Genomic DNA, 13,105 nt, shown 5'->3' on the forward strand with positions numbered 1-13,105 from the left:
GTAAGTATACTGTATTTATAGCATCACCAGTACTACTGGTAATATTGTCTTTCCTTTGGTTATTTTCTCCTTTTACTGAGCAGCATTGTTTGTGTAGCTGCACAAACATACAGAGGCCAGTGAAAGACAAAAATATGTGCAACTGGTTGTTCACAGTGACAGAAATGGCGTCCCCGCTGGCATGATACACATCTTTGTCTGCTGCTACAGAGGCCTCTTAGCCCAGATTTTTCTCATAGTTTTCCCGTCAGTGATTTGGATGAATGCTTGTTGTGTTTCATGTTGTGGAGGAGGAGGATATCTGGTTGCTGTTTAGCTCTACTAATTGGCCATGTGGTCATTAGTGACCCGGTTGGCTGACAGTGCCAAGATCCCATACTGTTGTTCTGGACAGAAGGACGACAGGAGGACATATGCACACAAACAAACACACCAACATAGAACAAGTGTACATACACACATAAGCCACTTTTATTCTCGCCATATATTATAATAGTTTCAGATTTAATGTTTGCTCATGAATAGCCAACTGTGATTGTAAAGCCACTTGGAAGCTTTCAAGTAGGAAAAGAAAGTATTTCACTGTAGCAGTGTAAAATCGTATCAGCTAGTTTAGTGTTTTGGGACGAAGTAAAGTTGTAAAGATAAATTATATGGTTATATGAACCGTTGTTATGTGCTTTTTATTATTTTATTATTTTACTTGATGACTTACTAATGTATACATCAGTCTAAACTAAACTCTATTCCAAAGTTAAAAAGATTGGCAAAACAACTTTGCAGGAAGTGGGTTTATTTTTCAGTTTATCTCTTGTTCAGTGTAATTGGAAAAAGTGTTATTATATAAAGTTGTTTTGCTTTGAATTGCTTTGCTAGGACACTGCTATGCTGTGTACAATATGGACGCTGTATGCAGGCACCTAAGGTGTCCGTTGGTTTACATTGCAGTATTGTTACGTTGGTATATGCAACCTGACTCTTAGGTGTGTGTGTGTGTGTGTGTGTGTGTGTGTGTGTGTGTGTGTGTGTGTGGAAGGTATGAAAGCAGGTGGTTACCACAGGTACAGTTGTTGATACACTTACCCAGAAAAGGTATAACATTGTTATTGGAACAAATAGTGTGATATGAGAAAGAGTCCAACCATTTATTACAGCAGCTGTTTGTAATACTTCACAACAGTAAAAAATAAAATAATTGAGAGACATTTATAAAGTTGCCAAAAACAAATGACACCAATGGTGAGGAGAACTCTTTACGCTGTCAGCCACCAGGTCACTTTTGGGGGGAAATGTAATGGATTGCTGAGGTATACAGATCAGAAAATACACAGAAAGTAGGTCCTTTGGATCAATTAAAAATGCAAAATGTGGCAACTTCAGGTAGACTTAACACAGTGCATGTCTGTGTTATTGTCAGTGACCAGAGTCTATGCTGCCACTCTCCGTGCCCTCATTAATTGAACTGAAGTCTTGGCACAGGGACCAAATCCCTCTAATACAATCTGGGTAGTGGATAATCTCTGGATACCAACTGGACTACCTAAAGGACCTTTAATAGGAAGCAAAACTGGGTAGAACTTGTTTGAGCAAAGATCTCTGTCAAAGCTCTTTAAGCAAAAAAAAAAAAAAAAATATTTTAATCTAAGATATGTATTCAACATCACTGTAATTGGATGTTTTTGGCCATTACTCACTTCCCAATCCTTTCTTAGGCTTTCACTTTTCATCAGTTGTTTTAATTTCGAAATTTGAAATAAAACATACTGGTGTGCTCCATGTTAACTGGATGTGTGGTTGCTGGACAAGAGCAATAACTAAAACGAACTGTAAAGTAGATGTTGTCCTCAAAGAAGTAGGATAAAAGACATTTTTCCTTCCCATAATCCATTGTAAGTTCCATTGTTCTGGAGTAAAATGCTTCTCTTCATGATGTGACAAAGGGATTTTATTTTGGGTGGCATTAACAGATTACACTTAAACAGGACGTTTTTTGCAGAACCAGCTCAGTGACATACGATAACCAAACAATTCCACTTCTGTCTGCGGACGCTTGTGTCAGTTTGTTCAGTTCAGGATACAAATGGCGTGTTTTGAATTGGACGTTAGTATGTATGGATCCCTGCCAACTTGGATTAGTTTAGACAGATGTTCTCTGAGGCAAAGAATTACAGACTACAGCAATAATCTTCAAGAAGGTGTTCTTTACTGTAATTACTGTAGTCCTGCAGTACAAACTGCAGTTAAGTACTGCTGTCAGCACTGAAGCAGTTTAAGTCCTCAGGAAAAGGCTGTCATCACTTCTTATACAACCAAATAAAAAGGATGATTGCAAGAAATGGGAAGAATCATGTCGAGACTTTGCTTAATCATTTGTTTCTCAGCTGTCTCGCTTGCCACACACACACACACACAGAGATCAGAGAGAAAGGCATTCCCTGGGATGTCCCGCTCTAAAGATATCTTCTTGACAGCATGAAATGCAATCTGTCTCTCTCCCTCTCTCCTTCTTGCACGGTTGTTTTGCAATTTTGAATGCACACACAGCAAAGGTGCTTTGAAGGTAATAGGTCTGTATTATCTGTAGTATCTCTTCATCTCGGTGGTCCTCATACCTGGTTACTTTGATAACTTGACTAAAATGTAAAAATGCTTAAATTAATAGGAAATAACCTTTTATTTTAAAGGCTGTGCAAGTTACATTGTAATGCTCTGCGTACTCTCGTTAACTTTTCGTTTTTCTTCCTCCCACCACTTTCTACTTCACATCCCCCATTACCTTCTAACATTTAAAAAAAAAAAGAAAAATCTCAAAATCTTTGTCTCTTTAGTTACTGTCCCTCTGTTTTCTGTCACTGCTGCTGGGTGGGTCAGGTTGCCTCTTGGCTCAAGAATGGAGGGCTGGCGGGAGACAAAAAACTAGAGCTGGGTAAAAAAGTGACAAGGAGGGCTGGAGGACTGAAAAGACCAAGTGACATAAGAGAAGATGGCGAGGAAAGGGGTGTGACAGAAAAACTCAAGGGGAAGAGACGAGGGCGAGAAGGGAAAAGGAAGGAGGAAAAAAAGAAAGATTTGAGATAACTGTGAAGGGGAAGGAGAGGGATAGGAGAAGATAGCAGAAGAGAAGGGAGGGGGAGAACAGGAAGGGAGGTAAATACCAGTCTAAAATGGGACTACACATGTGGGCAAAATTGTAAAAACAAAAAGTGTACCCTTCCGTTAAAGAAAGAAAAACCCACACTGGTCACTGAAATAACTTGAAACTGACAAAAGTAATAATAAATAATAATTTACTGAAAATTAACTAATGAAAATCAGACATTGCTATTGAATTGTGGTTCAACAGAATCATTAAAAAAAAAAGACTAATGAAACTGGCCTGGACAAAAATGATGGTACCCTGAACTTAATATTTTGTTGCACAACTTTTTGAGGCAATCAAGCGATTTCTGTAACTCTCAGTGAGACTTCTGCACCTATCAACAGGTATTTTGGCCCACTCCTCGTGAGCAAACTGCTCCAGCTGTCTCAGGTTCGAAGGGTGCCTTCTTCAGACTTTCAGCTCCTTCCACGGATGTTCAATAGGATTTAGATCAGGGCTCATAGAAGGCCACTTCAGAACAGTTCAGTGTTTTGCTCTTAGCCATTCTTGGGTGTTTTTAGCTGTGTGCTTTTGGTCATTATCCTGTTGGAGGACCCATGACCTGCGACTGAGACCAGGCTTTCTGACACTGGGCAGCACATTTAGCTCCAGAATGCCTTTTTAGTCTTGAGATTTCATTGTACCCTGCACAGATTCAAGACACCCTGTGCCAGATGCAGCACGGCAGCCCCAGAACATAGCCAAGCCTCCTCCATGTTTCACAGTAGGTACAGTGTTCTTTTCTTTGTTTGCTTCATTTTTGCGTCTGTGAACATAGAGCCGATGTGACTTGCCAAAAAGCTTCAGTTTTGTCACATCTGTCCAAAGGATATTCTCCCAGAAGCTTTGTGGCTTGTCAATATTCATTTTGGCAAATTCCAGTCTCGCTTTTTTTATGATTTGCTTTCAACAGTGGTGTCCTCCTCGGCCGTCTTCCATTCAGTCCACTTTGGCTCAAACAGCGACGTATTGTGCAATCTGACACTGATATACCTTGACCTTGGAGTTCACCTCTAATCTCTTTGGAAGTTGTTCTGGGCTCTTTGGTTACTATTCGTAATATCCGTCTCAGTCTACAGTCCAGTGGACCTTAAACTTCTGAATAATATGTGCAACTGTAGTCACAGGAACATCACGCTGCTTGGAGATGGTCCTATAGCCTTTACCTTTAACATGCTTGTCTATAATTTTCTTTCTAATATCCTGAGACAACTCTCTCCTTAGCTTTCTGTGGTCCATGTTCAGTGTGATACACACCATGATAACAATCTACGTTTCACCCTTTAAATAGGCTTAAAAATAGGATTACAAGTTTGAAGACACCTGTGATGCTAATTACAGGACAAACCTTAGTTTAACATGTCCCTATGGTCAAATTATTTTCAATGTTTTCTGGGGATACCATCATTTTTGTCCGGACCAGTTTCATTAGTTTGTTTTTTAAAATGATTCTATTGAACCACAATTCAAAAGCAATGTCTGATTTTCTTTCTTTAATGGAAGGGTACCAACACTTTTGTCCAGGTGTGTATGAAGTGATCCTCTCCCAGCTGAACTGTTAATATCACTTGTCACCGACTCTACGTTTGTGTAATTAATATAATATCCTCTTGGATTGATGAATGGCAAATCGCCTCGTTTGCATGTTTTTAGCTGTTTAGCTGCTTCTGTTTCCCAGGGTGATGTAAGCTACATTCACACTGCATCTACATTTTTGACTCCTCATAAGAACGTTATCTCCTCTGCAAGTTCACGTACAGTTTGTATATGAAAAACTTTGAGAGCTGTAACTGACATAACTGCCTGATATTTTCAGGCAACATAAAATTTCATCAGACATTGCACAGTGCTGACTGTCCCTCTAAGGCCCGCTCTCAATAGTTTTTGGGGTTGTGGACAGCTGAAATGCTGCAGTTTACATGAAAAAAAATGTTCCTTGCATTGCTCAAGGACACACTGTAAGGTCAAATGGATGTTGGTGTGTACCGCATTTAAAATCGAGCCTTTTTTATATGAAGGTTTGGCACTGAATGTGATGGCGGTAGAAGAAAGATGGCAGCTCTAACTGACATTCCCGTGTAGCAGAGAGAAGAGAGGGGAGGATGATAAAATTGAGGGATCACCAGTCATCTCACTCCCTGACCCAGCAGAAAGCAGCTTTAGAGTGTGTGTGTGTGTGTGTGTGTGTGTGTGTGTGTGTGTGTGTGTGTGTGTGTGTGTGTGTGTGTGTGTGTGTGTGTGTGTGTGTGTGTGTGTGTGTGTGTGTGTGTGTGTGTGTGTGTGTGTGTCTCTCTCTCTCTCTGTGCCAGCTGATGCTGTATTACGCCTTAGTGAGGATTTCACTACATGGGAGATTATGCACCAGTAAAACCTGCTATTTATTTATCTTGGCTGGCTGGCAGATTGGTTTATGGGCTGAATGACTATTGGCCGGCCTGATAACTACAAGAGTGACCAGTTGATTGTTTGTTTTACTTGCTCGATGACTTATTGACTGAATGGCTGACTGACTTTTTATAGAGATGTCCATAGTGTAGTAGGTGTAAATGTGTCGTCATCCACAAATGTGAAGTGGTATGAAAAATGTCTACCACAATTTATAAGTGGTTTATTTAAATGTACATCTTGGTAGATCACATTTGCCCCAGTTTTATACTATGACCCCAACGATTTTGCAAAAAAACAAAACCAATACGCCATAACAAGTATCAGGGCTTGACCTCCATTTTGCCCTGTTGTCCTCCTCCTCAGTTCTCTTTTTATGCTGTAAATAAACAGTGAAGCAAAAACCCACAGGAAATGATAGGGCTGCTGCTATATTTCACCCTTCCTGCACACACACAGAGCACACAGGCTGCCTGTGTGTCAGAGGAAGTGTCGGTTTTTGTTCAAGCCTGACTCACTCTCTGCCGGTGTGGCCGTGTCCTTTTCATGAATCCACATCTGTGACTTCGGTTTCCTCTCTGAAATGGTTCTTGTTGAGGTGAGGCAGCGGTGTGGTTTTTCGTTTTCACCTCAAGCCTTTCTCCTCACAGTGTGGGTGTCTGTTGGCACAGCGGTCTAAGGTGGTGCACACCACATAACCCTAACATTCTGGCTTAGAGACTGGCTTTTGTTCTTTGCCATCCATCTGTTTGTCATATTATTTCCTGTGGCTACCCACTGCAAGCAAAATTGTTTAAATTTTCTGTACAGAAGGCTATAAGTGTACCACTGTCACTCTTGGCTAAACAAATGTAGCGCTGCAGCTTTGAATTAATATTCTTTAATAGTAGTATAAATTGTTCACTAGTGTAGCCAGTGTAAATTTATTCCAGCAGTGGTGGAACATCAGAGAGTGTTGAGCTGTAATGAGCCATGGGTCATTGAAAAGGCAGATTTTAAGAGATGGTGGTTTTAGGACACTGAACGTTACCACATGTTGATTTGCTTGAAATAATCTTTCTCTCTATCTCTCTCTCTATCTCTTACTCTTTCTTCAGCATGCTGTTCCCTCAGTCCCGACCTTCAAACCGTCCATGTCGGTCCCTGACTGGCTGGTGGCCATCCAGAACTACATGAAGGCTCTGCAGTATCCTTTAACAAAGAACACAAGGCAGCACATATCATGATGAGAGCTACACCTGTCAGGTGAAGCTAGTCTGTTTGTGTCTGATTGCATTTTACATGTCAACAGGCGCTAAATTGTTGAGACACCAGTGTGACGGCAACTTCAGGAGTGCTCTGTGAGGGACAGACAAGCAACAATGAAGACTGCTGTACTCTAAAAATCCTGTTATCCCTAACATTTCCACCAGATACAACCACACAGGAACCCAATTCTTTGAAATCAAGAAGAGCCGTCCACTGTGTGGGTAAGTGGACTGCAGCTTTGAAGAAAGGACATGCAATTACAGTGTCATGTAAATACCTCTGTCTGATTACCTTAACAGCATTCACTTCATAATTAGTATAAACATGTTTTACACATAGCTTAATCTTATTTGGACATTTGGAAGCATAGTCTCATTTCTGTTTATATTTTGAATTTAAATGTGCCTGAAGTGGTCAAAATTGAACCAAATAGAAAGCACTGACACTGACAGTGACATTGCTGTGAGTAAATCCTATATTCTTTGACACATACGATACTATACAATAGCTGCTGTAACTAAAGCTGGCTGATTAGTTAGTCTGATTATATGACGACATGCTGTAGTAGTGAGCGGGGAGACCACCAACCACCTTTGACCTCCCTGTAGAGGGTGGGAAAAAAGAGACCTCATCTGTAGAGATCAATAAAGCCTCCCAACATTACATAACACTGAAGCATTTAAAGTGTTTGCCTTAATGCCGTTTTAATCGGTTTGTTTTGAGTCTTTGTTTGCCTTTTAGTATTTACATCAAGTTGATTATCTTATTAGAGCATCTTGATGGGAGTGGTATTAAAAATAAAACTCACCCAGCTCTCACCAGACCTCACAGGTGAAATTGGGGAACACATTTGCAAAATCCAAATCAGAAATACTTTTCTGAAGGTAAATCTTAGAGATTTACCCAAAATACATAAAACCTTATGCTTAGAGTTAATCTATAGTTTTCCCATGAATTTTAAAATTTAAATGACTTTACAAACTTTAAATGTTTTCCACATCTCTTCCCCTCCTCCTCCTCTTACTCTTAATCCCTCATGTTTTCCACTTGTCCCTTGTTCTTCTCTTCCCGTTCCTCTTCTAACCTTTCTTCTCCTGCTCCTCCTTCCCCTCCTCTTCCCTGCTTCCTACTCCCACTCATCCTCTTCATTCCCCTTCCTGTTTATTCATCTCCTCCTCATCATCCTCCTCCTCCAGGTTAATGGAGACAGCAAGAGAGATGATCAGGGAGTCTTTGCCAATCAAATGTCTTGAAGCCGTCATCTTGGGAATGTATCCTTTCCTCACACACACACACACACACACACACACACACACACTGGGCCAAGAGGTTATTTTGTTATGTGTGGGTGAAATCAATGAGACATGTTGCTCTAATGTCCTAATGCCCCCCTACCACCACCACCCTTTCCAGCTCTTCCGTGTTGCCTGGCAACAAGCCCTCTTCAAAGTATAACCCCCCACCACACACACACACACACACACAGCTTAGTATCACCCGACAGAGCTTACATTTTAAAGCAGCAGTCTGTAATTTTTGCAACAGTTTTGATATTAAATCTCCAGAAAACCTGCCCTTTTTTCTGTCTTAACAGATTTGGTCAGCTACAGTTTTAAATGAGAAACAGTGCTTGATTATTCTCTAGTGGAAAAGCACCGAAGCCACGGTTTGACTACAAAGGCCCATTTAACAAATCAGTGGTTGCTCTTAGTCATTGTGTCTTGACATTGAGCCTCTGTGGGCAAACATTTGTTGAAGTGGGCCCTTGATGTCTTTTTAGAGCTCTGCTACCTGTCTGTGGTTGTGTGGATGCAGACTTACTGTATGTGCACACGTTAAATATCACAGTTTCACTGAAGTAAACCATGATGAAGTTTTTTCATCATGGTTACAAATGCTGAGGTCAAGGCTAATTCAGCCTCATTCAGCTGTCATCATAAATCTAAATCGTTGTTAAAATGATACATTGATTAATCAATTAACAGATAACAAAAAACAATTCACTGATTTTGTAATCAATGAACCTTGATTAATTTAAACTGTATGAAGCATTCACTGGTTCCAGCCTCTGAAATGTCATTTTTATTTTGTTAAGTAAAAACCTTTTGGGGTTTTTTCAGACATAAGAAGGTGGCACAGCTTGTGGTGACCCACACTACAGGATGTAAAGGAGCTGATATGTGGTGTGTGCTGCAAACATGTCAAGTCATGAGAGACTACCTCTGTGTGTCTGTGAATGGATGGTCCAGTTTCACATGTGCTAGTTTCACAGTGGCTTTTCTCCAGGGCTGTCAGGGTGGCCGCTGACAGTGACTTTAATTGAGGCTGACTTTGGCCTACAGATGAAAGGAGGAGAGAGAGAGAAAGTGGCAAGAGCTCAACAGAAAAAAATAACACAAAGGCGAAGGAACATATGAGCCACAGGGAGTGAGAAAAGGAATAGATGATCAGTGCGAGTGATTGGGCTTTGTGCCCTTCAAACAACCTCACACTGTCACATTCATATTGCCATGGGACAGTGTGTGTTTGTGCGGTGTGACCTTTCACCAGACCTGAGGTCATCCAAGCCGAAAAAGGAATTTAGGCCCCAGCGAGAATTGAACTCGCGACCCCTGGTTTACAAGACCAGTGCTCTAACCACTGAGCTATGAGGCCTTACCTGTGGATACAGGTGAATGAACAGGATTTGAATATGCATGATAGGGGTGGACACACCTTGTAAACATACCAGCTATTGTTAAGATAATGCGATACCAACCTAACCAGTTGACTCTGTTAATAACTTAATGACTGTTCCTACACTGACTGTTCTCTACAATAAAGAGTGAGGCAGTGTTGTGAAGAGATAGGAGTAAAAAAGAAGAGTAATAAAAAAAGTGGGGAACAAGGGATGAATAGCAGCTCTTGTTATAGTGTGTGGCTGTTGGAGGTGTCTTCTGTCTTTTGGCTTCAGTCTGTCCTCTGCTGCTAGTTCCTTTCCTTCCCTGTTAACAGTGATCTGAATTCTCTCCAGGATATTCAGGGTTTATCTTGGGTAACACCAGCTCTTTGTGTGGGTTTGACTGTGTGTGTTTGACTCTGTGTCTCATTGTATTAACCATCACTGACTAGCGCTTTGCCGAGTAAGGCCAGAGTACAAAGCAGCCTCAAGTTGAATAATAATCAGAGGAACGAACTTACTTCAAAGAACTTTTCAAACCTAAAGTAATAAAATACTACAGAGTAAACAAGGCAATGGAGACTGCATGCATATTGTATTGTAGACATACAATACATATTTAATTTGCAGGCTGTTTAGAGGCTGCAAAACAGAGCAAACTGCCAAAAGTATGTTGATACCTGAACATTACACTATGAGTAGAAAGCTAAATAAAAAAAACTGTTTCAAAGAGAAAAAGTCACTTTCTGCACACACTTATATATATATATTTATGAGAAAGGTTGGCTTTTTAATAAGTCAGGACAGAAGTGATTCAGGGAATTTATTTTTTTTTGGCCTTTTATTGCCTTTATTGGATAGTGACAGCTGAAAACAGACAGGAAGGTGGGGCAGAGAGAGGGTATGACACGCAGCAAAGGACCACAGGTTGGATTTGAACCCTGGGCTGCTGCAGCAACTCTGTATATGGGTCGCCAGCTCTACCAACTGAGCTAACCGGGCAGCCAAGTTCATCTTTTTCATTGACACCTGAACATTAGATCATGTATGATTGCTGATAATCTCATTCCAAAACCACCTAAATTGCTCTCATTCAGCCTCAAGAGTGTTAGTGATGTTGGCTACTGATACTGGGAAATAAATCTCATTCCACTTCATCTTAAAAGCACTGGAAGGGCTCTATGCAGGCCAGTCAAGTTGTTTTTGGACTTCTTTGTGTAGGATGCATTGTCAGAACAGGAAAAGGGCCTTTTGCAGTCGGTTGCCACAAGGTTTGAATGCATGCTGTTTATTGTCTAAAATATCACTGTGCGCTGTTGTGTTAAGATTTCCCTTGCGCAAGCCATGAGAACAGCCCAGACTTCCACCTACTGATAGTCCAAGACCATTCCCTAAGCTGCTACTGAAGAAACTCAGAGCCTTGAATTTGCTTATGATGAAGACAAGGAAAGCACATGACACCGTACATAAAGAGGATTTTATGCCTTTTGCTGTATTTTCTTATCTTGAGGAAGGAAATGAAGAGGGGGGGAGGCGGGTAAAAGAGAAAGAGACGGCAATGTAGGCATGTAAAAGGGGGAAAGAAATATGTGTCAGAGAGAGCGAGTTTAAAAATTCATTGGATTAGCTCTTCATTGTATCCATAGATAATGTTTCTCACTTACCTCTGCCTCTTAAAAAATAGACCAGTGAAATATAGTGTGTGTGTATATATATGTATTGTATTTGAAGGATTTCATGCAGATGATTAAAGCCTGTCTGCTGTTAGTATGGGAGGCAGACCAGAACTGTCACATTCCAACAATTGGCAATTGACTGATAGATGGATAGAGCTGAGTCATGGATTATTATTATTCTAGCCTTCATTTCCAAGCAATAAAGTGTGAGTAAGAAAGAGAGAAGTGATGCTATACTCATTGGCTGTAAAATAATTGACAACTCTCTCGTAGTGGTTTCCATGGCAACTGACGGAGAGTAAGAGAGAGAGCGAGAGAGCTACTCTTAGCAGCGTCACATGTCCTCCATCACAGGAAGTGTGTTTGTTTAATGAACCATTCATTAGAAAGGAACAGCAGGGTGTGTTGTGTGTCTGCAGACTTGGTGCGCAAGCTTCGTGTTTCTGTTACTATGATGAACAATAGCCTTGCTGCATTGTGCACCACACAAACACAGACACACACACACACACACACACACACACACGTTGGAGTCAGCTGTAGGTGGAGGAGGCCAGCCTCAGGTTCCTCTCCAACGTAAACATTTAGCATCCAGACTTAATCATTGTTAATAGCAGTCAGACTTCCTTTCTTCCCTGATCACCCCAGTAGTTAATGTAACCCTGCGTGAGTATGTGTGTGTGTTTGTGTGTTTGTCCTTAGCCCTTCACAGTATAACTGATCTTTCCTCAGCAGTGAAATTAAGTTACTTATCAGATGATCATGTGTGCATGTGAGGAATGAAATCCAACAGACACTGCATTAAGATCATGAGGACACGAAACTAGTGAAACTAAGTTAAGTCAGAAATACCAGGAAACCACAACAGACCTACACATGTATATTCATTGGAACTGTACTATTTGTACAGACAGTAAATTATATACATTTTTCTGTAATTGGCTGTAATGCAGGTGGCATGTTCTTAGGTCATGATTAATACCTGGGTGTACTCCAGGACAGACACAGAATTCAAAGCTGGTAATGGCTTAGCGGGAAGGAATTCAGGGTCTTGCTTAGAGATACTTCACCAGACTGTGGAGGTTTGGTGGTTTCATCATTCAGTAGGCCAGTCTACCCTGTTCAGGTCTGTGTTCTGCTGTAACACTGCAGGCTTACCTACAGCATGGAGACACACATGCAGTCATTTTGATCATGAAGTGTGATCAGTGGTGTAGTTGTGTTGGTGGCCCTTTGTGAATATTTAATGAAAACACAGCTGTGCGGCAGGCATGCAGGCTGTTGGGGTGACAGACAGGCACTCTGGCCAATGACTGGCCAATGACAGGCCTCTGCAGACAGAACAGAGCAGATGGTGGGCTACTGGCCGGCCAAGATACTTTCCAGATCTGTGTGTGTGTGTGTACGTGTGTGAGTGTGGTTGCACAGACTGCTACAGTTGGATCCCTGTCAGCGTTGAACTCTGTGAAGCTGTGCAGTCCACTGCATGAGAGCTGACTAAATATAGACGATTCAGTTATCAATTGGATTCACTTCTTAAAATTTCCATTTCAAACATTTTATCATGAAGTGGACCAGTTTTTGTGAAATGAGCACGGACTCTGAAATCACAGACAAAGCTCTTGCAAACGTTTCTCTGCCACCAACTGTTTGTATCCATATGTTTGTGAGCTAAGAGGAGGTTATAGGTCAAGAGGTGCACATAATCGCTACCTTAACCACACACACACCCTGAACATGTGTGTCATCACCTCCTCAGGCTTCTGATGGTACCAGATAGATAATCTTTTTCTCTGTCTTTGTTTTTCTTGTTAAATAAGAGGAAAACACAATGAATCAGACAGATTCAGTCAGACAGGAGGAGCTGCACAAACACAAACTCTGGCAGTCTCAGAGCCATTGTTTACCCTGTGGCATTTTCATAGTATTGGCCTTCTGAGAGTCAGTCTGAATCTAATTTAACATGACTCAAGCTGCTGCCCCTCTGTTGTGACAAAT

At 41.1% G+C, this 13,105-nt stretch overlaps 1 protein-coding gene and 1 non-coding gene across 2 annotated transcripts in view; one reads left to right on the top strand and one right to left on the bottom strand.

The window, feature by feature from the left end:
- Positions 1 to 13,105, top strand: part of vash2 (vasohibin 2) — a 31,190-nt gene that overhangs the window by 4,259 nt on the left and 13,826 nt on the right. Inside the window, exons 3-5 of the mRNA XM_051409511.1 lie at positions 6,622 to 6,710; positions 6,937 to 6,993; positions 7,969 to 8,043. Of these exons, the coding sequence (XP_051265471.1) occupies positions 6,622 to 6,710; positions 6,937 to 6,993; positions 7,969 to 8,043 (221 nt within the window). The remainder of the gene's footprint in view (positions 1 to 6,621; positions 6,711 to 6,936; positions 6,994 to 7,968; positions 8,044 to 13,105) is intronic.
- On the bottom strand, positions 9,355 to 9,427 carry trnat-ugu (transfer RNA threonine (anticodon UGU)). Its single transcript has one exon. It is a non-coding gene; the product is annotated as a tRNA-Thr (tRNA).

This window comes from Dicentrarchus labrax, unplaced genomic scaffold (genome assembly GCF_905237075.1).
Source record: "Dicentrarchus labrax unplaced genomic scaffold, dlabrax2021, whole genome shotgun sequence".
Lineage (NCBI taxonomy): Eukaryota > Metazoa > Chordata > Actinopteri > Moronidae > Dicentrarchus > Dicentrarchus labrax.